Source organism: Triturus cristatus, chromosome 7, assembly GCF_964204655.1.
Source record: "Triturus cristatus chromosome 7, aTriCri1.1, whole genome shotgun sequence".
NCBI lineage: Eukaryota > Metazoa > Chordata > Amphibia > Caudata > Salamandridae > Triturus > Triturus cristatus.
The window spans coordinates 661,555,793-661,581,561 of NC_140590.1; the positions used below are offsets into that span (position 1 = coordinate 661,555,793).

The 25,769-nt window shown below is 44.9% G+C and overlaps 1 protein-coding gene across 3 annotated transcripts in view; it reads right to left on the reverse strand.

Annotated features, from left to right (window-relative positions):
- LOC146810314 (ATP-binding cassette sub-family A member 10-like) overlaps positions 1 to 25,769 on the reverse strand; it is a 1,546,030-nt gene that overhangs the window by 604,113 nt on the left and 916,148 nt on the right. For all 3 annotated transcript variants that reach the window (XM_085617307.1, XM_085617308.1, XM_085617306.1), the window contains one exon: positions 14,461 to 14,662. In XM_085617307.1, coding sequence (XP_085473433.1) covers positions 14,461 to 14,662 — 202 coding nt within the window. The remainder of the gene's footprint in view (positions 1 to 14,460; positions 14,663 to 25,769) is intronic.

Consider the following 25,769-nt stretch of genomic DNA (forward strand, 5'->3'; position numbering starts at 1 on the left):
TGGTGCATCAGTCATGAATTAAACTGAATTGGGACTATTTTAGAAAAGTGACAAAAAATGCTAAATACTTTCTAGAGTCCTAACTTACTAAAAATAATTTTTAAACTTTAAGCAGTTTTTGCAAAGGGACTGAACCAAGGTTCTAACAGCTATTTTCAAAGAATTTAGAAGAATCAAAAATCGGAAAAAATGTTTTTATCTAAAGACAATTTTGGATTACTTCGTGAAATCATTTTTCAACTAAGTGGACCGTGGGTTCACAGGGAGAGTGTGTTTTAAAAACAGACATTTAAAATGTGTACATAAATGAAGAGCCCAACATCGTTCTTTCTGCTATGGCACAAGGTCAAGAGCAATACCCAAAACAAAACCATACGGGAATACCTCTCCCATCGAGCAGATGTTGATCGATCCACTGGGCAGAGAAATAAGGGCAGGCCGGAGTTGCTATGTCTACCGGATTGCATCCTTGCTTGTTGTCCTACATGTGCTCTGCAGATAAAGATCTCTGCATGTCATCAATGAGGAAGGTGCCCCCCTCCGTCCTCCTGTGCAGCATGTGTGCTCAAAGCTGTAACATCAATGGGTGCTGTGCATGTTGGATGGTTTTGACTGTCACTGTACACAAAAAACGCTCTCTGCTTTAGGTGCATCGATGTGTTTTAGAGACCACGCCCATTTGCAGGTTTTTTTGTGTTTTATTAATATGTGTCACAAACTGCCATGTGCTCAATGCTCTTTAGAAGCTCACTTTTTTTTTAGAAGTGTGAAAAGTAGTGGTGAGCAGCAGAATCAAAGTTTTTGCCAAACTCCCTTCTCCCACTGGGGTGCAGAGTTGAAAAAACTCCACAAACTCCGCTGGCAGAGAGGAGTTCACCGCCCAGCCCTAGTTAAAATAGGGTCATTTGAGAAGAATCACCAGTTTGTGATGTGTGATTCGAGTCCTGTGAGATTACTAGGAGAGATCAAATTGAATTGCACTATCTATTGTACCCCAAAAGAAGTGGAATTCTTGACCCTTAATGAAAATTTTGGTTTTAAGTTGATGAGTCAAGGGCCAGAGGTTAGGTTGTATCCCATCATAACATCTGGGGATTTACCAACGGACCTTAGGGACACAATGAAGCCTGAAGTCTGGGACTTTTCAGGAAAAGACATTGGTCTCATGAAAGGAGTTGAGCCTGTTCGCACAAAAATAAAACCCAATATTGAGTTTCCAAGATCTCCACGGTAAAATCTGGCCCCTGAAACTATTGCTGGAATTACTGCTGTAACTGAGTCAGTGATACAGCAAGTTATCTTAAAGGACATTATGAGGAATCCATGTAATTCACCATTATGAGCTTGCAGAGGCCTAGCAGTAGATACCACATAGTGCAGGACCTGAGAAGAATTAATAGCATAGTTATTCCCTGTTGTACCGTTGCACCCAAATCTAGCTGTGATTTTGTTTCAAATTCCATATGAGGCTGAGTGGTTCACTATCATCAGTTTTCCTCTTCTCCCTTGCATGAGGACAGCCAATACCTCTTCGCTTTTCTGTACCAGAACGGTGTTTTGACATGGTCCCACAAGGGTTTACAGAGAGACCCCTCAGTCTTCAACAAGATCCTCAAAAAGAATCTTGAGGCTCTGAACATGCCCAGTAACTCTGTCCTAGTTCAGTACATAGACGACCTGTTAGTAGAGACTGATACTCAAGAAGTTTGTAAACGAGAGACCATCAAAATACTGAACCACTTGGCTGAGAATGGACATTAGGTGTCCCCAAGTATGTTACAGTATTGTCAGAAGGGAATTCTGTATCTCGCACATCACATAGAGAAAGAACCTCGGAAGATGTCACAAGAAAAAATCTCAGCGATTCTTAAAATGAATCCACTGAACACCCAGAGAGAAGTCAGGATGTTTTTGGGAGTGGTGGGCTACCGTCAGCAGTGGATAACTGTTAGACCTGATACTCTTGATGTAGTGTCTCCCTAAACTTCTTACTTTTTCCTCCTGGTTCTTGCTCATTCTCTTTTTGTGGTCTTAAGTCCAATTCACAGGTTGCAACCCTTCGAGGGAGGGCGTACCTATAGTAATGCCTCATTCTACTTCGTGCTGCACTGCTAAACATGAGCTTGTTTGTGTGACTGGAATTGTTTTGTGTTACCCGAATTCAGTTGCACCAGATGTGGTGCCTAATTTTCGGGGAGGTACTGAATTTGCAACTCTTCATTGTGTGTGGCTGGTATTGTCTGGTGTGATCCGTATCAATGCGCACCAGTAATTGTGTCTCATTTCCAGGGAGTTACGGAATTTGCAACTCTTTGCTGTGTGTGACTGGAACTGTCTGGTGTGACTCGGATCAACGTTCACCAGATGTTGTGCCTCATTTCCAGGAAGGTACTGAGTTTGCGACTCCTCATTGCATGTGACAGGAACTGTCTGGTGCAACTCGTATCAACGTGCACCAGACATTGTGTCTCATTTCCAGGGAGGTGTGGAGGATCGGATTTGTGTTCCGTTGTGCCTGTATTGCCTGGGTGCTACTTTGATTGATGTTTGCCTGACAGGGTGCTTCCTTCTTCCTTGAGGCTCCCCTGCTTCACCCCACATTCATCAATAGTTCCCTTTGTGCCCTCAGTGTTGTGGATCAACAGCCGACCTGATGACCTGATGACCTGATCTGATGACCTCGTGTTGCCAAGTAGTACTGCCTGGATGAGGCTTGGGTGGCGAGATTAAGTTACTGATATAAGGAATGCTTCTGAAAGTGATCGGAAGCAGCTCAGGAAAGTGCATGACTTCCCTGTGCTTTGCAGTAATGGGCTAATGGTGGAGGACCAAATGGGGAACCCGTTGATTGAACGACTAACGTCTATCGCCCTCAGCCCGCTTCTGCTCTGCATACCGTGGTAAACTTCCCAAGTGGTGGCCAAACCCCCATTTGTATACTGACGCCTAATTAGCCCTGCTAACTACCCCCACCTCCTTTCCTTGGATCCTGGCTAAGTGTGACTCTGGCCCCAATCGGCATTGTATCAGTGGGCGTCGGTGGAGGAGGGCTTGGGCCATGGTGTGTGCATGTGTATTATCAACTGACCTGCTGGATATCACTTGCTCTGCATAACGGTGCTGTGTGTGAGTGCACTCCATACGGCCCTGCTTGATATCCGTTGATTGTGTGGGAGTCACTACATGATGACTGCATGTTATTAATTACACCATACAGGGGTGTTGCTTTTAAGCCTGGGCAAAGCACTACGCTACGCTCGCGTAGTTTGCGAAGTTCGCGCTACTTCGCACTATGCGAACTGCACGTAGCACAGTGGGAGCACGCGTAGCGTAGTGTTGCGTAGTGCTGCGGTCATTTCTTGCTTGCTCGCAGTCCTCAACGTCAAATTGGCGACTGCGAGCAAGCAAAATGACATCCCGGCGAGACTTTTTCCTTGTTCGCGATCAGCAACATCAAGTTGGCGATCGCGAGCATGGAAAATAAACCTCCCGGCGAGATTCCCAACGCGAGGAGGTCAGGTTTCTCACTGCGAGTGGTCGCGTATGCTCGCGACCGCTTGCGATGAGAAACTACCAGTTCGCATTGAGAAAGCTGCCGCTCGAGTAAAAATCTACTCGAGCAGCAGAAAACTACAGCTCGCACCGTGCAAGATGCCATTTTCAATGATTGCACAGTGCTGGTTGCTTGTCCGCACTGTGCAATCATTGAAAACGACACCTGGCACAGTGCGAACAAGGTTCTACGCAGTTCGCGAAGTGCTACGCTCGCGTAGTGCGAACTGCACTTTGCGTAGCTTCGCGAAGTGCTACTTCGCGAACTACGCCCAGGGTTAGTTGCTTTACATATTGATTCCTTGCCAAATAATACTGCATTTGACATTGGTTTTTACCCGTGTAGCCTTAGCCCACAGTGCTGCTTAAAAGTGTTGTAATTATCTGTGTATACATATTTCCAGTATCGGTGTGATAAGGGGTGCACCCTCTAACTGTGTGATATTGAATTGTACTAATTGCCATGGTGGGCCTAGTTCTGAAAATGTTTCACACCGCATAAGGTTGCTGGGGGTAAGTGTGCATACTATTGATGTAATTTTAACACGGTTAGGTCTAGTACTGCTAGTAATATTTCCAAATGTGATTTATGCCCAGAACTACATGATGTTCATGTTGTGTTAATTAATGTGTGTGTTGAATACAAACTTTATTTACATACACCAAGTGTGAAGTCTCTTTTATGGCACTCAGTGTTTTTATTATGTGAGAGTGTTGTGCCTGTGCTTTACACATTGCATCTGTGCATGTGGCCTGACTGCTCAGTGCCGAGCTGACCAAGGGTGAGCGTAGGTTATACAGTGAGTGTAATAACCTAGCCCTTTAGAAAGTGGTTAGTTGTGTCTGGCTAGGGCACCACATTGGCCAACCAGAAAGTACCACTTCAAACAATACCCAACTTCTCCTTAGTGGCCAAGACTTTACAGAGGCTGACACACAAGGATGTGCCTGATCCAATACTATGGGATAGCGACTGCTTGATTGCCTTCCTAGAGCTGTGAGAAAGTCTCTGTCATGCCCCAACACTAAGAATACCTGATTATAATAAGGTGTTTACTTTTTTGTGCAGTGAGATGGAGCGCTGTGCACTCTCAGTACTTACAGAAATGCAGAGAAATGAGAGACCACCTACGTCTTACGTCTATGATACCCATGATCCTGTAGCTGCAGTGCTGCCTGGGTGCCTTAAAGCCATGGTAGCCGTTAGTGTCAATAATGAACGGTGTGAAAGTATTGTGATGGGGCATTCCCAAACTGTTCTTGTGCCCCATTCATTTGAAATCTTGTTAAGGCATACCCTCACACAGCTCCTAAATAACAGTCGCTTAGCCAAATATGGGCAGATTATTCTTGTGGGTGACAATGTCACCCTTAAACAGTGTGCTACTTTGAATCCTGCCTCTCTAATGCCTCCCCCTGAGGACAAAACTGATAATGAGGGGGAGCTTGAGCATGATTGTCTCAATGTCACTGAACTATGCACCAAGCCAAGACCAGATATACAAGATGAGCCACTGTGGAGTCTAATAACATACTGTTTGTAGACGGGTGTTTTCTGAGAACAAGCGAAGCAAACCTGAGAGCTGCCTATGCAGTCTGCAGGAGTAGTCAAATCCTCCTGGCTTTGAGGGGTGTTTCCTGTACAAGTGGCTGAACTGATAGTTCTTACTAGAGCTTGCTGTGTTTCTGAACAGCTGAGAGTGACTATATTTACTACTAGTAAGTATGGCTTTTTTTGTCGTTCATGACTTCGGACAGTTATGGCCCCAAAGGGCATTAATGACATCATGTGGATCTCCTATTCCTGGGCATCGTGTTATGCTATAGCTTGAAGCACTACAGCTGGCTGCCAGAACAAGTGTTCTGCTCACTGTTATGTCTTCACTATGTATGCTCAGAAAACAGCAGCTAGGTTCCACTTCCAGAATCCGAGGTTATCAGATTCGAGGAAGCTGGAAAATCAGTTGCTGTGGACGTGTTCAACCAGGGGCCCTTTACCCCTCCAATAAAGAAGCTACTTATTCACTCAACGAAGTCGTGGTCTCCTTAAAAGTGGCGACAAGCGGAATTATACGACCAACAACGACTTCTTGCGGAACTCTGAAACTAACCTTGAGGCCCCCGGAAAACGAGATTCATGAATATGGACTGCTTGCTGCTAAACACAGTGAGCTATGAGTACACTCGCAGTGAGTAACGCTGGCAATTTGTTTTCACCGGCATTTCTACACGCCCTAGAATTAATTATATCAGCATCACAGCAGGCATTGCGCGAGCCAGCATTCAACAGTTACGGAGAGCAAGCTTGGAGGCATAATCGAGTCTCATGCTGCACAGTACGTGATCAGCAGCGGCCAAGTAATCGCGTGCAATTACTATCTTAACCCACTTCACAGTGCATCCCACGTCACAGTGTGGCTCATCTCTTTGTTCGGCGCACCACTCTGCACAGCTCATACCAAGCTTCTGCTTGTCTCAATGTGTGTCCTCATTGTGCACATGCCTCGCCATGGAATCTGTTGATTGAGGCAGTGTCACGATTCAACACACAGTCCTTTGCTGATAGGTGGGTGGGTGGGAAGCAACATCACCAGTTGTTGCTGGTGAATCGGCTTGTCCTTCTTGGTGAGAGGCACACCTCTGAGAAGAGGGCATGCGTCGACTTCACCTGCTGCATTGGCCTGTCGTTCGTGGTGACAGGCACACCATGCACTGAATATGCTGCTGTTGTGGTAAGGAGTTGCACATGGTGCAGTTTTGGCAGTTTCGTTAAAAGTTGGTATCAGATTGCCATATCGGTTAACCAACTCTCAGTGATAGGCGTTTTCTTTGGCCCAAGGAGCATTAATCCTAGCCTTGCAGCAATCTGCCTTCGTTTGCACCTGGGTAATGTCAAGGTTTGCCTGCATGGCTTCTATAAGAGCATACTCTGCATTCTGAAGATCTACGTATAATTCCTGCGTTACCTGTCTCTGCTGTTTTTGAACATGGAGTCCAAAACTTAAAATTTCACCCCGAAGCCCCGCCTTTAAAGCATCCCAAACCATGCGATGAGTATGGTTAATAGACAAAAATTGGATTAGCCATTGTTGAATATGAGAAATAACTTGATCATTAAGAAGTAACTTTCTATCAAATGAGAAAGTCCCATGACTCCAAACCAAGCCAGGCATTACAAGTTTTTTTGATAGTGGGTTGTGATCTGAAGTGACCCCTGGGTAAATTTGTATCTGTGCCTCCGCTAAATAATTTTTCGTTACAAAAAAATGATCTAATCTAGTTTTTGATGCGGACAAGAATAGTGTGTGAACCCCAGATCAGGGGGCCCGATTCACAGAACTAACTTAAGACAAAATCCTAAACTTACTACCATTTTGGTATTCACAGAAGACACTTACTCATTTTGGTATTCACAGAAGGCACTTACTCATTTCGGTATTCACAGAAGTTAGGAGTCCTAACTTTAGGACTCCTAAATGCCTTCTGTGAATACCGAAAGTCTTAAAATTAGGATTTTTCTCAGTTTAGGAGTAGTAAAGTTAGGACCCCTAACTTTACTACTCCTAAACTGAGAAAAATCCTAACTTTACGACTTTCGATATTCACAGAAGGCATTTAGGAGTCCTAAAGTTAGGAGTCCTAACTTTACTACTAATAAACTGAGAAAAATCCTAATTTTAAGACTTTCGTTATTCACAGGAGGCATTTAGGAGTCCTAAAGTTAGGAGTTCTAACTTTACTACTCCTAAACTGAGAAAAATCCTAATTTTAAGACTTTTGGTATTCACAGAAGGCATTTAGGAGTCCTAAAGTTAGGACTCCTAACCTCTGTGAATACCGAAATGAGTAAGTGCCTTCTGTGAATACCAAAATGAATAAGTGCCTTCTGTGAATACCAAAATGGTAGTAAGTTTAGAATTTTGTCTTAAGTTAGTTCTGTGAATCGGGCCCAGGATATTTTAGCCTTGGCCACACATCCACTAAACCATGTTCATACAAATGTTGCTGTAAGACTTTGTGAATTTTGGGTTTCTGATCAACATATTTATTACCTGCGGGACATTGTGCAACCTCCTCTAATTGAATATTAAAATCCCCGCACAGTATAAGGGGAGATGCCCAGGAGACCAGTTCTAAGCTTAAATATTCCAATACCTGAGACTCATCGAAGTTCGATCCATATACGGAACATATTGTGAATTTTCTATTACCAGATGAACATTTGACTATTGCCCACCGCCCACTTTTGTCAGCCAGAATCCTACCACAGGATACAATATTCGGCCTGGCAAGGATAGCCACACCTCTTATTGTAGTTCCTTGTGACGTACAAACCAAAACTTATACCCTAACTCGGCGATAGACTTACGTTTACCCCACGGTATGTGTGTCTCTTGTAGGCAGACCACATCCGGAGACATCTTTCTCATTTCCTGGGCTACTCTTTGTCTCTTATCTCTGTCATTGAGGCCACGCACATTGAAAGAACAAATAGACAATCTATCTGTCATTCTCTCATCTTAAGACAATTTTGAAAAAAGCTCTCCACCCTGACCACACCATATTTACACATATTGACTGTAACTCATTTATTGGCTTATTTTTTATTTTCACCCCCGTGACTGTACAGCAGCCCCTCCATCCCCAGGACCACCCCCCAGCCGCACCCCTGCGCTTTCTCTGCTGGCAGAAGCATCCCCTAGCACCCCACACATAGAGGCTGAAGACCCGAGGTCTAGAACGATGGGAAGCCTCGTAACATCGTCAATCGCCCCCCTTCTCGTCCCCACTAGGCCTGGGCGGTAAATTCCACTCCGTTCGCGGAATTTGCGGAATTTGGGTAATTTCGCGTTCCGCGGAGAACGCGAAATTGCCCAAAAATCTGCGTTCCGCGACTTTGCGAAATTTTTTGCTTGTTCGCGTTCTCAATATGCGTGTTCGCGAGATATTTCACCCCGAGCATGCAAACAGCGATCGCGAACAGGAAAAAAGTATCGCGAACAAGCAATTCCGCGTGTTCGCGGAATTTCTGCGTGTTCGCGGAGATTTTTTACCGTTTCGCGGAGATTTGCGTAAAGCGATTACGCAAATTCCGCCCACCCCTAGTCCCCACCCAAATTCGTCCAGCACTGCCCAAAATGAATACCACCCCACAATAAAGTACCCGCTATTTTATACAAAGCCGTCCTCAGCATGCAATAATAAATCCGCAAGTTCCTGTCACACATCAACCAACTTCCTATGGTTTAATGCCTTGTAGAAATTCCCTAGCCTTAACTTCAGAAGTAAAAAACTGGGTTTTGTCTTTATATATAACTTTAGGTTTGGTGGGATTGAGGAGAAACACTTGAGCATTTTGGTTCTGGAAAGGATCAATTAACTGTCGCAATTGCCACCTTTTTTCCACAGTTGTGTGACAGTAATCTGGTCGCACAAAAAACTCAAATCCTTCTCCTTTTCTTTTTCTGTCGGGCCTTGCCAGATCATATAACGCTTGCCTAGACAAAAAGTCAGAAAGACAGATCAAAATTGCTCTAGGTTGAGGAGTAGCATGGCTAGAGCCAGAATGAATGTTCAGTTGGAAGGGAAACCGATGCGCTCGTTGCACCACCATATCCCAAGTCCACTGTGTCATTTCTGGGAAAGCTTCAGTGAAAAGATCAGCAATAAATTTCAGGGGATCTGTGCCTATTCTATTCTATCTGTAACCTAGAGTATAGCGTGTTTGCTCTCAAGGGGCGGCATAAACCAACACTAGGTATGGAGATATGGGACCCTATAATTGACCATTTGGGGCATACTAGGGCTTAGTTTATGTTTCAAAGTGTATAGTCTATAATTATGATTTTTGTATAGGTATGTTTTTTTTTCTCTCACCCTGGATTCAGGAAATTGTGTGTGGCTGTTGATCTTATTTTGCTTGTTAAATGTATATAATGTATTATTGGTTGTAAAAAAAAAAAAGTATGTCTCTGGAACTAAAAACATTAACGCAGATTGTCTGTCCAGATAGGGGTTAACCTGTGAGGAGGAGATTGAGGAGGATGAATGGATGATGGCCAAAATATTTGATTTTGGGGAGCCATTAAGCAGGATGAGTGGATGAAAGCTGTGTCAGAGGATTCTGTCCTGACAAGGCTTATTATGGCGTTACCCAATTTATGGGGTTGGAAGGACCATGTGGAGTTGGAGCCCTATAAGAATGTGGGAGGGGGATATCTGTTGATAGGGGCATTGTGAGAAGAGATGTGCGTTTGGTTGTACCGGAGGGTCTCTGGGGGAGAGTGATGAATTTGCTACATGAGGGCCATGGAGGGATGTCTGCCATGAAATGGAGGGCCTGGGTAGATTTTTGGCGGCCTGGGATGGACAAACACCAAGTGTAGAATTGTATTCCATGTGAATGTAGTGATAAATCACACGTGGTGCATGAGTCTAGAATTAATCCAGTAACCCTACCCATGCGGCCTTGGCAAAGGGTAGTCATACATATTTGTTGACCGTTTAAGGGTTTGGGTGTCAGTGAGAAGTATGCCATAGATGATGGACTATTTTTCTAAATGGCCTGAAGTGGGATTTGTAAAGGAAGTGAAAGCTAATAATATCATAGCATTTAGTGAAGAATTTTTTCGTCGAGCTGGTTGTCCAGAAGTAATTATGACAGATAATGGCAATTCGTATCTGAATAATTCAGTGAGTTCCTCGAAAATTGGGGAATCGGGCACTGCAAGACCCCTGTGTATCATCCCTGGGGAAATGGCTTAATTGAGCATTTCAACCGAGTTTTGGGGGAAAGCATTCAATTGGCTCTGGCTAGCAACTTCTGCTGGAGAAGACAGGTGAAGAAGATGCTATAGAACTATTGGGTCACTCCGCATACTGTAATGGGCGAAAATCCTTTCTGACTTCTCAAGGGAAGGGTGCCATGTACTGCGATAGTCCCAGCCTGGTTGGCCAGGTCTGGGCTATGTTGTGTGGACTACACCACGAGAAAGTTGACGATTATCAGAACGCCACCATGTGAAAGTAAAGAAGAGTGACAAGGTTTTTACAAATGGCACCTGGGTCAGGGTGAAGGTTGATAAACTTAAAAGGTGGCTGAGTTTCACTTCCAGAATCCGAACGGGATTTATGACTTCATGTGAATCTCCTATTCGAAATGGGCATCATGTTATGCGATTGCTTGAAGCACTACAGCTGCCTGCCAGAAGAAGTGTTCTGCTCACCACAGTGGTGATGATTATGTAACAGTAGGAAACAGCTAGGCTGAGGAAGTTGGACAATACTGTGCTCATGGATCACGAACCGTCATGTGAATGGCCTTAATGATGAGATACCGTGGACATCTATACCTTAACATGCTAGCTTTAGCTTCTTCTCCCTCCTGTACCATTATGTTACATACTTTCACACAACATGATTGTTGGCCCCTTTGACTACCTCTATTGATTGGGCTCTTCAACATCCTTGAGGGCTACCTGTCACACTCCTAAGCCTTATCAGTGATGTATCAAGGTTCACTCTTTTTCTCTTGACCATCCAGCCACGGTCCAAGCAACTTTTCAGCATGATACAAGATATTCAAATGGGGGCATGCACCCTCTGAGAATATTAATGCACTACTCTACTTGCCATCATGTTCTGTTAATGATCTGTATTAAGGCCTCTTTTTATCATCAATCAGCCGCTGTAATTCTGCAGTAAATGCCAAACTGAGATATGCTGGAACATTATGCCTTATCCTTAAGCACCATCCACATTCCACTGCACACTAGATCTCCCATCAGCATTTAGTGCCGTTACGCCGCTTATACGTGTTCTCATGGCACTCTACCCCACCCTCGCATAACCCCATTGCAGCCGACACCACCATCCTCAAACGTGTCAGTGGATGGACGTCATAGAGACATCCTCCTGAGATAAGCGGCTCATACACGAATCATGCTATACTTGCGACTCGCTAAAATCACTGTATGAGTTATTGCTTTGCCTGCATTTCGCAGCTTCACTGTTTATCACTATTTTAACTTTTATTGACAAGATTGATGGCAGCTTCACTAACCCCTCATCGTGTTACTTCAATTTCAAACCGGCAAAATAAATTGCCCGTTGCTTTACTTTCATGCCACGTCTGCCAGTAAGCTTGTGTGGGTTGTATGTACGCTACAACTGTGTTTATGGTATACATACACTTCCGTGGTGGAAAAATTGTTCCATTGATTGGGCTATTAGTGGTACTATATTGTTAAGTGTTTCTAACACTCTTGCAGTAACCAATTTTTCTTATATCTCCTTACAGGTCGTTAGCTAGTGGATCCGCTGTTGAATCATTGGGGAACACCAATTTCGGTTCTGTATTTGTTCCTTTATATGCACGTTTGAGCAGAAGTGAATCTTCCTAAGGTCCTGATGAATGCGGATATACCGCTAAAGAGGGTCTTTTGGCAGAAAAATGTTGACCAATGACACACGTAAGCAGGGTCAGTTGACTGCTGCTGTGTCTCTTCCCTCTTTATAATCCTGATACAGGCATGCAAGAATAAAGTTGTACGCCTGCTCTGAAGTCAGTTTTAATCATTATCACCACATTTTTGTGCACATTTTGCATGCTCTGCTAGCGTCACCACTCTGCATGTCTCCATAGTGTTTTATACCTTATATTAAAACATCCGAAGAGCTTCTCCTGATTAGAAAAGGAGTTGTAGCCCGCACCGTGATCTGCTGTCACAGTGTGAGGAGAATCCCAATGATGAAGCATTCCACCTCTGGTGGGTGTGAGATTTCATGCTATAAGAGGAAAACTTTTTGCACTGTTAGGTTTCTAATTTTTCTTTCGACTAGGGTGTTTCTTTGAGTGAAATTTATATTAACTGGGAGTGAACACCCGCCGGTCTCTAAATCTCCCCTGGCCCTTCTTTTGTGTTTACATTATGATTATTAGTCATTTAGCACAGAGACTTTTGTGGAGGGGAGGGGAATCCTAGTATTCACTTACTCCTATGTATTGGTCACACCGTATATGCTCAATCTAATTGTCTTTCCGTGCTTTGTATATTCAGAATTGCATTGATTTTTCAAGCCTGTAGATGAGCCATGTTGCCATCTACCTAACTCAATAGCAATAAACTTATGGATGTTTCACGCAACTCTAGGTGAGTTTTACATGGCCATGAGCACAATAATTTTAGACAACACACCAGTTTTGGCCTTTTTGAATATTCCAATATATCACTACATGGGTTGGCCCACCCTAACGTCCTGATGAAGACCCATCCAGATGGCTCCCAGTAACCTCGTTATCTTGGGTCAAAACATCCATGCTCTAAATATTTGCCTGTACTAAGACATAATCCCATTTGGGCATTTAAGACAACTTTCCGGTTGCCCTGGATATATGGGAATTCAGAAATTTATCATCCTTGACAGGCAACATGCAGGTGGCTGAAGCACTGCAAGTTATTATCTTCTATTTAAGTTTTACAGTCACTATACTGTCACATGTAACATTGCACAAGCACTTTTTCCACTTTTGCAGGACTGTAGCAACCTACAGTACAGTGTATATAGATACACTCATATATTTAAGCCATAATATTAATATATGCATTTGATATAATTCTATCGTTGGTTGTGTTTTTCGTTTACATTTCTTTTCCTTTTCTTAAAAGAAATGTCTCTGTTGTTTAAAGCATTATTTGTGTGCTATTGTTCTACTCAACTGGACCATTTGTTTATTGTACTAAACGCTGCCCAGGTCCTGAGGTTGACTAGGATACCCCATTGCATTGCAATGCACTATACTTTGTGCAATATTTATCATGTAGTTGCATTGCACTTGCACCACAGAACGGATTGTAAGCATGACACAACTACTAAGTGCAATTTATCAAGCCACGCAAGGTGACCTTGTGTGGTCTGGAGTGGCTTGATAAATCTGGAGCAAAGCAATGCAGCGTAAATCATTGCGTTTCATTACATAACACCTATGGACTTTGATGCATTCCCAGATTTACCATAATTGGTAGACCTGGAAATGGGCCAAAACTGCTACGCATTCCCAGTTGAGCATTCTGCAGCACACATAAGAGGAAAATGCCTCAGGGGATTGTTTTTTTGCAGGAAGGGACCACTTCCAGCACAAAAACAATCCTACTTGCAACAAAGGCAACCTTGCACCAGAGTTGGGAAATGACAGGAATGCACCGCATATTGTCAAGTACGGCTCATTCCTGCCATTTCCCTATCGCGCAACACTGCAAGATGACTTGCTGCGATGCATGATAATTACATAAATATGACTCTAATTTATGAATAAATAGACGTTTTCCTAAATAAAGAGCATCAGTGATTGTTCTGAACAAAATCAAGCAAGGTAGAACATTATGACCCAGATCACGAGTTTGGCAACATTCTTTAGGGCAACTGCAGGAGTACGAAATTGTTCCCCATAATCTCTGCCCAGAATTCCTTCAATTACAAATTAGATCCCAGATGCTATTCTGCATATATTTCTGATTCTCATGAGTTTAATGTAGATATTTACCATGTGTTGGCAGGACCTCTTTGTGGGGAGGCGAGCAGCTGGTGGGCATCACAGTAGAGAATGTTGCCTGGAAAGGGGAAGCATTATATGCTTTCCCTTGTGCCTTGCATGAGGATTTGGTGGAGATAGGAAACTTGTCCAGCAATGCAGCCCCTTTTCAAAGAGATTTTGCTAGCTAGATTTCTTGGCCAGAAAAATCAAGTAAACTGTCTCCAGAACTGGGTGTGGCATACCTGACCATTAATATTAGTGCAGCACAAAAATCCACATAGGAATTATGCTCTACGATAAGTGCAATTGGTCCTTTTATTGTTTTTTGCACAAGCTCATTATCAACCCCGTCACTTTATAGGGATACTACTTACATGGATCTCAGTGCTTTACTTTCATTTTTTAACTTAAGGACACGAACTCTTGCGATGGCCAACACTTGTTGCCTCCATAGAGCTAGGCCGCTGACTGTGGCCTTGCCTGTTTCGGAAAGTGAGAGTAGAGTTTGCTCCATTTCATCAGGAACACCGTCATCTTTTTCCTCTTCCATCTGCTCCTGACTGAAGACCCCATAATCTGTAACATAAGAAAGAAGGTCCTTAAGAAGACATCACATATTTCTTTGGAAAACTAAAGTACATGTTCTTTTTTATCAGGCTAAAACAACTAAATTAGAGTGTCTGCTAAGACTGCACGAATTTTGCTTCAATAAGATAAAAGCACCAGAATCCCAAACAGAGATGAGACATGCAGTGATGGCAAGGCAAAATCTATGGCTAGGAAGCAAATTATATGGCCACACAAAAAAGGCTGATTAGTTGCTTGCCAATTTTTGGTATGGACACACCAAAGGGCTGGGAATAGGCTTCTGTCTATCTTGTCGGAGCATATCTCTATGCTGCTGCATTAGTTGGACAAGGAACAAATGGTGGTGGTGCACCTACCCTGCAGCATGTAAGAGTGTCTCCGAGTATGCAATTATCTGATTAGGCATGTATGAAGTTGGAGCATTTATTTTAAATAAGCCTATGCTTAACACACTGGTAGCTTGGCTTAACGTAGAGGCAATGTATAAAGGGGCAGATTTATGAGGGACTTGCGCCCCATTTACGCCGCCGTTGCGTCACTTTTGTGACGCAGCGGCGGCGTAAACCCTGCGCCATGTTGCGCCCCATTTACATCGTGACGCATCTATGGAGATGCGTCACGGTGTAAAGCCCTGAGCCACATGAAACCTGTGTCAGGTTTCATGTGGGTGTTTCTACTCAGGGGAGGCGTTCCGTCGCAGGAACGCCTCTGAAAAGTGACGCAGTGAAATCTATAAGATTTCACTGAGTCACTTTCCCAACGCTGATGCGTCAAAACCCTGCACCTGCTTGAAGTAGGCGTAAGGCTTGACGCACCATGTTAGGGGTAGGGTAGGTTGGAACAGTGCTGGAGTTGCGTCGCGCTTGCGACGCAACTTCAGCACTGTGCCAACCTTACGCCGGCAGATGCGTCACGTATCTGCTTGTCCTTGCGCCACGATGCACTGCTTTGTAAATGCGGCGCATCTGCGGTGGCGCAAGGGCAAACTTGTGTGACGCATCTTCCCTGGCGCATCCATGCTGATTTGCAGGGATGCGCCAGGGAACATAAATCTGCCCCAAAGTGTTTATGCAACACTCAAATAATTAGGTGAAAACACGACACAAGTAAAATACCAAACCAATTTAAAAGAATATTTAAATAAATAAAATTACATCAAAATAAAAAAATCAAATATTTAGAATCGGAGGAAATAATTTTTAAAGTCTGAATTAAAAATAGGGCCAATAAGCTCAAAGTTACAACCGTGGGTATCTGGTTGCGTTAGACCAGTTTAAAATCAAAAGTTAAGGCTGACTGTGATGGATTGCAAGGTGGATACAGTGAGCAGCTTAGACCCGGGTCAAAGTTCACCTTCTGACTTTCATGGAGAAAAAGTAGTTGTTGATGAGTCGGCAGCTGGGCAAGCTACCATCTAGTTCTGAAGGGGAGTAGGCTCGACGATGGTGGTCAGCTGAAGAGCAGAGTTCCGGATGGTCATTGATAAAGGCGGGAAAGTTCTGAGCAGGCAAAGTCTGAAGTCTGTGTCCAGGAAGGCCTGGAAGTTGATTGGAAGCTGCTCAACATCAGTCTCAGTTAAGTCTTAAAAACTTTTTTCCTGGATGAAAGATCCCTTTCAACGGGTCAAACCCACTAGGTGAAGTTGACAGGGAATTCAATGGTGATGGCTGTGGCTTCAATGCCGATCCCACTCTTTTGGTTCTTCAGGCAGAAAGTTGGAAAAACGTTTTTAAGTTCCAGATCTTGCAGTTTAGGGACAGGAGTTGTACACTCTACAACAAGCCAAGGTTCTAGGACCTGGGGGCACTGCTTGGGGGTTAGGGCCCACTCCAACAGAGGCCAACAGCAGGGTCCAGGGTAGGTCCAATTGGAACTTGTCAGCTGAGCAGTTGCAAGAAAAGAGGTCTGTGGAAGCTTGTTATGTCCCTGTAGCTCAGACAGGTTGTCATCCAGCTGGCCATTGGAGTCACTTCTGGGGGGGACTGTTCAAGGTCATCAAGTCCAGACTTCCTTTAGGTTTTTCAGACAGCAAGGCAGCCCTTCTTCTGAGTTGTCACAGGTTGAGAACTGTTTTGAGAGGTCAGTGGGGTCCCTATTTATGCCACAATGCCAGCCTGTAGGTGGTATGCAATCCTTTGTTCATCCAGAAAAAAACAGTTCTGGTTAGTACCTCCCCTATCACTAGGTTCGGAGTCAGCCCAATTATAGAGACAAAAGAGAGGCAGGCCTAGGAGTGTCTTTTGCCTGTAACAAGGTAGGCCTCCTTTGAAGATCAAGACGGGGCTGGGCAAAACCCTGTGCCACCCAGTCAAGGGAGCAGACCCTCTCTACACACCTAGAGCCCCTAGTCCACTGTCTGGGAGCAATACACATCTCACCACAAGGGCGCAATCAGGGGTAAGGTGACAGCTGGACACTGGCAGAAAAGCATTTTGGTTTTAGGCAGAAAAATGCCAACTTTCTAAATGTAGCATTTCAAAAACAGTAATATAAATGATGCATTTTTCTAGGTATTCCCAAAGTGAATATAGTACCTATTAAATGTAATACTGTAAATCAGTATTAACCGATGGGAGAACCAACCTTTCTACAGTGAAAAACAACTTTGTATGTTTTTCACTGCCAGGACATGTAAAGCATTATATATACATGTCCTACTGTTAAATGCCATTCACCCTGCCTTTTGGGATTTAAGACCTATATATCAGAGGAAGGCTTAGGACTGATAAAATGCATATTTTGCTAGGTTGAAATGACAGTTAAGAACTGTACTACAGGCAGTGCTACTTTAGTGGTTGGCACAATGAATGCTGCAGCCCAGTAGTAGCATTTAGTTTATTAGCCCTGGGTGCAGGCGGTACCACATACTAGGGACTTACAAGTAAATTAAATGTGCCAATTAGGGGTATGCCAATTTTACCATGTTTAAAAAGGTGAGCACAAGAACTTTACCTCTTGTTGGCAGCCGTAAAGAGCAGAAAAGTCTATGGCCTACAAAAACAGATTCAGTAATAAAAGGCATAAACCTGGGGGTACACTGTGCAAACAATGGTAATTTCTAACACAGATTATGCAGACCTCATAATTGAGGGCCTGGGAAACTTGGAATTGCAGTGGTAGAATTCCACCGAGGGTTATCACTCCCAGTGCAATTTTACCACTTACACTCAGGGCCAAAGGAGAGCTCATGATTATTAGTAGGGGATCTGTAGAAGGGGTTGGCCATGAGTAAGAAAGTGTAGGAATACTACAAGGGCTATGGGCTGATTTCACAAAATAATTCAAAATCTGCGCCTGAGGGCTTATGCCTACGCTTGAGGGTAGATTAAAAAAATATTAGAGCCCTTCAAGTAATTCAGTGATACTCATGCAGAACTGTGGTAGCCTAAGCAGTTACACATATGAAATACGTAATATGGCCCTCATTACAATGTCGGGCGGAATCACTTTCGCCCAACACCGCATCGGTCATGGAACTGATTGACACCCGGTTGGCAGTCCCGACCTCCTCATTAGGATGCGACCAAACACTAGGGTATATTTACAAGAATTACCGCTACTCAGTTTTTGCGTCAGTTAGCGGCAATTTTTTTGATGCTCTCTATCGTCAAAAACTATCACCCTGTTAGCGACATATGTACAATACATTGCTAGAAGGCGATAGTATCAACTAGCCACAGTGAAAACAGTCGCTAACGCTAGCGTCAAGGCGATAAACATTTTTACTTCATCCTGGAGCACGCAGATCCTGGCAAGCTGACTTACAAGGTACCCGACATTGAGGAAGAACTGGCCAAAGTCCCCTCGAGTACCCTGAGTGCAGCGTTGGAGGTGTAGTAGTTAATGGCCCTTGTGAAGTTACTGGCAAGAACAGCGGAGGATGCGGAGGGCAGCTCCCAGCATAACAACGCGAGGGTGTTGGTCTGTCAGAGGGAGCAGAAGGTGCTGATGCAGTGGCAGGTGCACCCTCCACATTCTTTGTTGTGGATCGGCCCATCGAGCGCCGGTTAGCCACCTGCTACCGGGAACAGGTCCTAGACCCTTTCTCTTCTGCCTCATACAGGGATTGTGACACTGTCCTGAACAATGTACGCAAGCTGGGGGAGATGAAAGTGGATAATGCCACAATTATTTTCTTCCCTGACTATGCCACGGTGTGCAGCGGCAGAGGGGCTTGTCTCTAGTGGTTAAGTGATGCCTCAGAGAGTTTGGCATCAAATACTCCCTCCTCTACCCATAAATGCTGCGAGTGATCTCTGATGTAGACGCAAATCATTGACGTCGCTGAACAGGTCTGGACCTGGCTGCAATCTACTGGTCGCCAGGTGCTGCAGACAGGACGTGAAGGGTCTGCGGAACAAGCTGTCAATCATGGAGCCAGTCATACTGGAAGGCATAGGAGGAACAACTACAAGCCACCCCCAGTCTGCAGCAGGTTATACAAGAGAGGCAGAAGATGTTGTATGTGGCGGTAACGATGTGCAATGACACTCAGAGACAGGATCCCAACACTTCCTTTGAATGCTCCCCCAGTGACATGGGCTCCACTGCAATGTGGTCATCTGGTGCAGAGTCCATGCAGCCCCTGAATGTGACTCCTCAGATGGTAGATAACCTAATTTAATGTTGACTGGTTTTGCGTCTCTCCTTCTTCCATGGTTACAGACAGCTCAGGAGAGTCTCTGGCTTGCTGCGGTTTATGGTCTCCATCTTCCTGTTGCTGTAGTTCTGGTGTAACGAGGTCAGCACTTAGAGGGGATCAGTTCCAGTTGTCACACAAAGGGACTGTAGCAGTTGTTCAGGTGAGCAATGCATGTCAGGGGTGGTGGTGGTGATCACCTTGATGTTCCGAGCTGCAATGGCAGGAGGTCCATGGCGTCGTTGGCCTTGCCAAGGATGAATTGTGAGAGTTCTTCTATTATCCAAGGGCCTCATTTATGTTCCGGTGGCACAATGTGCCACAGCATGGTTACAAGGCCACGTAAAGCCACTTTACGTTGCTTTTCACAGACTCATAAATATGTGCCCTTTACACATTAAACAGTGCGAAAGGGGCATTCAATTGGTGTTGCTGTGGGCATTCCCATGCCAAACTAATGGAATCTGAAGCATTCCCAGGTTTACGAGAAACTGTAAACCTTGGGAATTTGTTAGAATCTATCACCACCTCAAGCATGGCATTTGGGTGGCGCTACGAGGATGAATGTTTTCATTTCTCCTCTTTTTTCACTTTTTCTATGTGTGCAGCATTCTGCAGCACACAAAGAAAGAGGAAATACCCAGGATTAATAGGTTTTGTGCAGTAAGGTGTCAATTCCTGCACAACATCAATCAACTCTGCAACACAGTAACCCTTGCACCATGGCGCCTGCATTGGTGCATGGCAGCCATTGTGCATCAATGTAAGGGAAAAATACAGGGGAGCTTATTCATGAGTCCCTTCTGACAGTTTAACGTCACTGGTGCATAATTTTTTTGATGTACTTGCTGCGTGAATTTTGCGCCACGTTGTGTCGTATTTACAAAGTGACTCATCTAGGCATATGTGTGACCTTGTAAAGCCCTGTGCCACATTATACCAGCATCAGGTATGATGTATGCAGGGTGGGGGTTCCCACGCAGCAAAGCGTGGTAGGAATTGTGCAGTAAAATCTATCAGATTTCACTGCAACAATTCTAGGATGCCACTGTGTCAAAACATCATGGAAGGCATAAGGGTGATGCAGTGCCATAGTGATAGGCTGGCCTCATACATTGCTGGAGTTGCTTCATGCTTGCAACATAACAACAGCAATGCTTGACTTTAGCGCCAACAGATACATCAGTATTTCAGACATATCTGTCATTGATTACGACAAGGAGCACCGTATAGTAAACTTTTCATGAATGGGGCCCAGGAATGTGCCCTATCTTATTGATAGGGTGCATTCCTGACCTTTTGTTTTGGCACAGGGTAGGGCAACAATATTCCTTGCAGCACTGTCCAGCACCCAAATCTGTGGGCCCAAGTGTGTGCACCAATTTTAGGACTAGCTTTTTCTGGCCTTAAAAAACTACCTCTAATTGGACTTAGTGGCAGTTTTTTTGGGTTTATCTACGTTCTGGGATTTCCTTGTAAATGTCGCACTGTGCGTTTAGCAGCAGTTTTTTCATGGGAACAACTACCTTGCATCTCATTTTTGTTAAATCCCGCTAACAGAAGTGGCGATCTTGAAAAAAATCCTGTTTATGCCGGAAAATTGCTGCTAACTGGAGTTAGCGGCAGCTTGTAAATATGGCGATAAACGAAAAGCTGCCGTAACGTAAAACAATTGATGCTACAGCAGCGTTAAGTTCTTGTAAATATACCCCACTGTTCGGTCGCATTCCTACATTTTACTATGGCACTATGCATTCCGGCCCCCAAATATGCTTTCCATGTCGGACAGACTTGCATGGAAACCATGTTGGAAACCGTAATCGCAATCTGAAGGGTGGAAAGGCCTGCCCTTGAGAATACTTGCAGCATAGGAGCCCATGGAAGCCAGCCAGAATGACTGGTCGGATTCCTTTCTGATTGCCTTCATTAAAATGAGGTGGTCGGAAAGGAATCCGACTGGCTCATTACGATCCGGCTTGGAAGGCTCCCACCAATGGCTGGAGCCTTCTGAGCCACATCGTTATCAGCTCTATAGTGTACAATTATGCTTTTGCAAATATTTATCAAACTTGCATTTGCACACTTTTATTCTCACGTACTTCTCTCATTGAGTCCCACATTCATTTCTGAACATGAATAAGGGTTACACCTGCCATTCCCAGACTTCTGCAAATGTCTGACTTAATGCTGGGAAGACAGAGGCACCAAAGCCAACCATTCATATCTAAAATACTCCGTTGTGTCTGTATTTTTGTTATGTTTACACACATGGTTTCTGCCACATTTATGTATTTGTATGTCACTTTGGTGACAATTATGGTGTTGCTTCTTTTCAGGGCTTTCCTGCTAATGCATACATGTTGTATACAAACCAGGCCTGAATCTGTATCCATTCTCTGAAAACGTCAGGGCTACATTCAATGATTAGAGGTGCAAGGACATTTGCATGATTTCCATGTGCGTTTGTAACACAGGCTTTGCTGGTGTTTAATAGTGATGATACAAGGAGACCTTCTCCATAGAAAAATTCTACTTCAATGAAAGTACATGGGATATTCTATTTAAAAAGTATGGCAATCCCCATCTCACCATTGAGTTGGTTGGTCTCTCCTCAGGATTGCACAATCCTGTGGAATAGACTCAAGTATATAAGGGGTTGACAACGCAGTAAGCCAGGTTTCAACATGAAAGAGCACGTCTGGCTTGTAATCTGTCAAGAAGTCATAAATCTCTGATGTATGGTTTGGTAGAGAGTGGCAATTCAGTAAGTAGCATTTTGCTGCGTATGAGGTGTGTCCCACCCTACTTCCCTCGGGTCTCTCATAATTCGAGTGCGAGAGTGCAAACCCACACTTACCGCAACCAATTTCATTCTTAGAAACATCCATAGAGTGCTTGCATTATCCAGCAATAACACAAGCAAGTTGGAGAAACTCTTTGGCCATGTGGTGCAAGGCAGCTGACTCTGAACCGGCAGGGGTCCTGGTCCCTGGCACCGACAAGGCACGGATGGGCACAGACTGGCTTACCTTAGGTGCATCAGCGCAGCTGTCATGCTGAAGTAGCCCACCTACAAGAGGGCATGGCTAAGGTGTGGCAGAATCCTGAGAACGAGGAGGGCACTTAAAAACAAACTAGAGCGCCTTAGCCCCACTCCGACTTGGCAGGCTACCCTACTAAGTGGAGTTACTGGGAAATAAAAATAGTGCAGCTCAAATAAAACAGCAAACTAATGGTGAGAAAAGAAAGAAACCAATAAACAGAATAAAACTAGTGGCACCTGACCTAAAATTGCCACTGACCGGGACAGGAGCCAGGCAAATCCCTGCTACTAGTGTGCAACAAGGAAAATAATACAGGGTTAGCAAGAGTAATTCCCTGTAGCTCATCCAAATGAGGGCTAATCAGAACACCTTGCAGTGAAGAATCCGCTGGTTCCACGCAACTGTCATACTTAAGTAGCCTGCCTACAGAAGGCCGTGGCTAAGGCGTGGCAGAACGCCGAGAACGAGCAGGGCAAATAAAAACATACTGGAACCCTATAGCTCCACTCCTACCTGGCAGGCTATTCACCCAGGTGGAGGCACTGGGAAACAAAAATAAGCGCAGGTAAAATAAAAACAGAAAAGTAATGGTGAGAAAAGAAGCCATAAACAGAATAAAACATGCCGGGCCAGACCTAAAATGGCCGCCGACCAGAACAGGAGCCAGGCAACTCTCTGCCAGCAGGTGGATCCTATGGTAAAGAACCCAGCACCGGATGGACTAAGCTAAGAAAGAAAGCTGATGGGGGAGAGAGACTACTTTGCCCACTATGTGAGGAAGGAAGGCCTTGATGGCTATATGGACAGCTAACAGCTTCAGATAGATGACCCCGGTGACTGGGATCCCACTGTAACCAGTGAAAGATGCGTCCATTGTGATGGTATCTGCGGAATGAGGTTGAGATAAGGCTGCCCCTGCAACAGGTTGTTGGTATTCTGCCACTGCAGAGAGAGATGAGTGTGATAGCTGATCAACACTAGATCTTTCCAACGGCCCTCTGCCTGTGACCACTGATGCGATAAGCATTCCTGCATCAGGCACATGTACAGCCTTGGCTGGGGTACTATGGCAATGCAGGAGGCCATCATAACCAGGAGGCGCATGACCGTCCAGACTGTGACCTGTTGGTTTGGTTGAAAAAGAGGAAGTAACACATGGCAGGACTGGACACTTGTCGGACTGGGCTAGATTTTGCTGACCTCTGTATTGAAGATGGCTCCTAGATAGGGTTGAATTTGAAGAGGCTGGAAATGGGTCTTTAAAGTGTTGATGATAAAGCCCAGTTTGTGGAGCAGGTTCATAGTGGCTTGAGTGTGCGCACAGCACTGCTGCGTTGCACTCTATATCAGCCAATCATCTAGGTATGGGAGTACATGGATGCCCTGTCTTCACTGGTGGGCAGCTATGACTGCAAGGCATTTTGTTGAAACTCGAGGTGCGGTGGTGACCCTGAAGAGCAGCACTTTGAATTAGTAATGTTGTTGATCACTTACGACAAACCAGAGATAGTGATGATGCGCTGGATGGATTGGGATGTGGAAGTAGGCGTCTTTGAGGTTGAGTGCAGCCATGAAGTCGCAATGCTGTAGCAGTGGAATAACATCCTGAAATCATGTGGAAGTTTTCTGATGGGATGTACTCATTCACAGGCCTGAGGTCCAGAATGGGCCTGGGAGACCCATCCTTTTTGGGAAGGAGGAAGTAGAGGGAATACACACCTGAGCCCTGTAGGTGTTGCTGCACAGACTCCATGGCTTCTTTGAGGAAGAGCGCTTGGAGCTCTTCTTGAAGCAGGGCTTGGTGTTTTGGGGAGAGGATGTGTCTGTGGGGCGGTATGGTGGGTGGTGTGGAGATGTACTCCGGGCAGTAACCATGTTGGATGATGTCTAACACCCACAGGTTTGAGGTGACATGTTGCCATGCAGGGAAGAACATCTGAAGCCATCCCTCAACAGGTGTTTGTGGTCGTGGGAGGAGTGGGAAGTCATTGTTTGGCTGGGGGAGATACTTTTGCCTCTACCTTTGGCACTGTTACCATGGTAGGCCCCCATGAAGAAGCCTCCCATGGAGGTTTTCTGGACAGGCCGGTGCTTGAATGATGTGTAGCCTTTAGGGGAGGTGGTCTTGAATCCTCCGTTATATGCTGAGTGGTGAAAGGTCCCACGTATGGTAGACGACTGAAGGGTGCCCATGGCTTTCGCCATCTCTGTGTCTTTCTTGATTTACTCCATTATCTCATCAACATGGGGCCCAAATCGATGTTCCTTGTCAAAGAGCACGTTGAGAAGATGCTGCTGAACATCTGGCTTGAAGCCGTAGACATGGAACCAGGCATGTTGGTGAAGGAAAACGCTTCAGTTGATCCCCCGAGGAGCGGTGTCCACAGCATCTAGGGCACACCTGATAGTAGTGTTGGAAATCAGTTTGCCTTCTGTGATCAACTTGCATCCTCTCCTATGGTGCTCCTCTGGGAGATGTTGCAGCAGCTCCTCCATTTTGTCCCAATGGACCCGGTCATATTGGAGAGAAACCAATAATTAGCACCATGCCTGTGTTTGGCAGACTGTGCTGTGATGCACTTACTACCTGTGTCTATTGTTTGCCCTTTTTATCCAGTGGAGAGGCATCACCGGTGCTCTGAGCATTTGCTCACTTACGAGCGGTATGAACAAGTAAGGAATATTTTGGTTGTTGACCCGTAACATAGATGGGATCTGGAGGGGGGCTTTGTATTTTTTTGTCAACCAGGGGGCGATAACCCAAGCCTTGAATGGTTCCTTGAAGATACCAGGAGGGGGCTTGAGCATTCCCTTCATCATGGGGAGATACTGCATGAAGCGATGGGCCGAGGAAAGGGTTTCAAAGAAGAAATCCTATTTGACAGGCTCCTATTTATGCATCTATATGTTATCATATGCAGCAACCCCACCTAGAGCCTCATGGTACAAGATCGTGTCATCTGCTGGGTAGGGTCAAGATCAGTATCCCAGGTAAATCCACATCATAAGAGTTCCAAGGGTCTCCCTGTGGGAGCATGTCATATGTGCCCCCCGCCAACTGTGTTTACTCATGTTGGAATGCAGTGTCCCCTGTGGAGTGTAGGATACTGGGTCAGGCAGAGAAGGAGGTGGGGAAGATGATGGTGGAGGTATAGGTGGGATGGAAGAAGGTGGTGGCAGTCCTGGGTCAAGAAGAGCACTGGTTCCTTTATCCATTTTCATTTATTGTTTTGGTTGAGGAGGGGGCTCCAGAGCATCTTTTAAACTGACCTGCCTCTTAGGAGGTTGAATGCCTGGTCCCAGAGGTTGAGAGTATTTGACCCATCTGGGGAGAATGTCTATCTGCCTCTGGTGAGCATCAAGTTCATCCTGCAACTTCTGGAGGACTGGTTAAACGAGTTGGAGGGCTAAT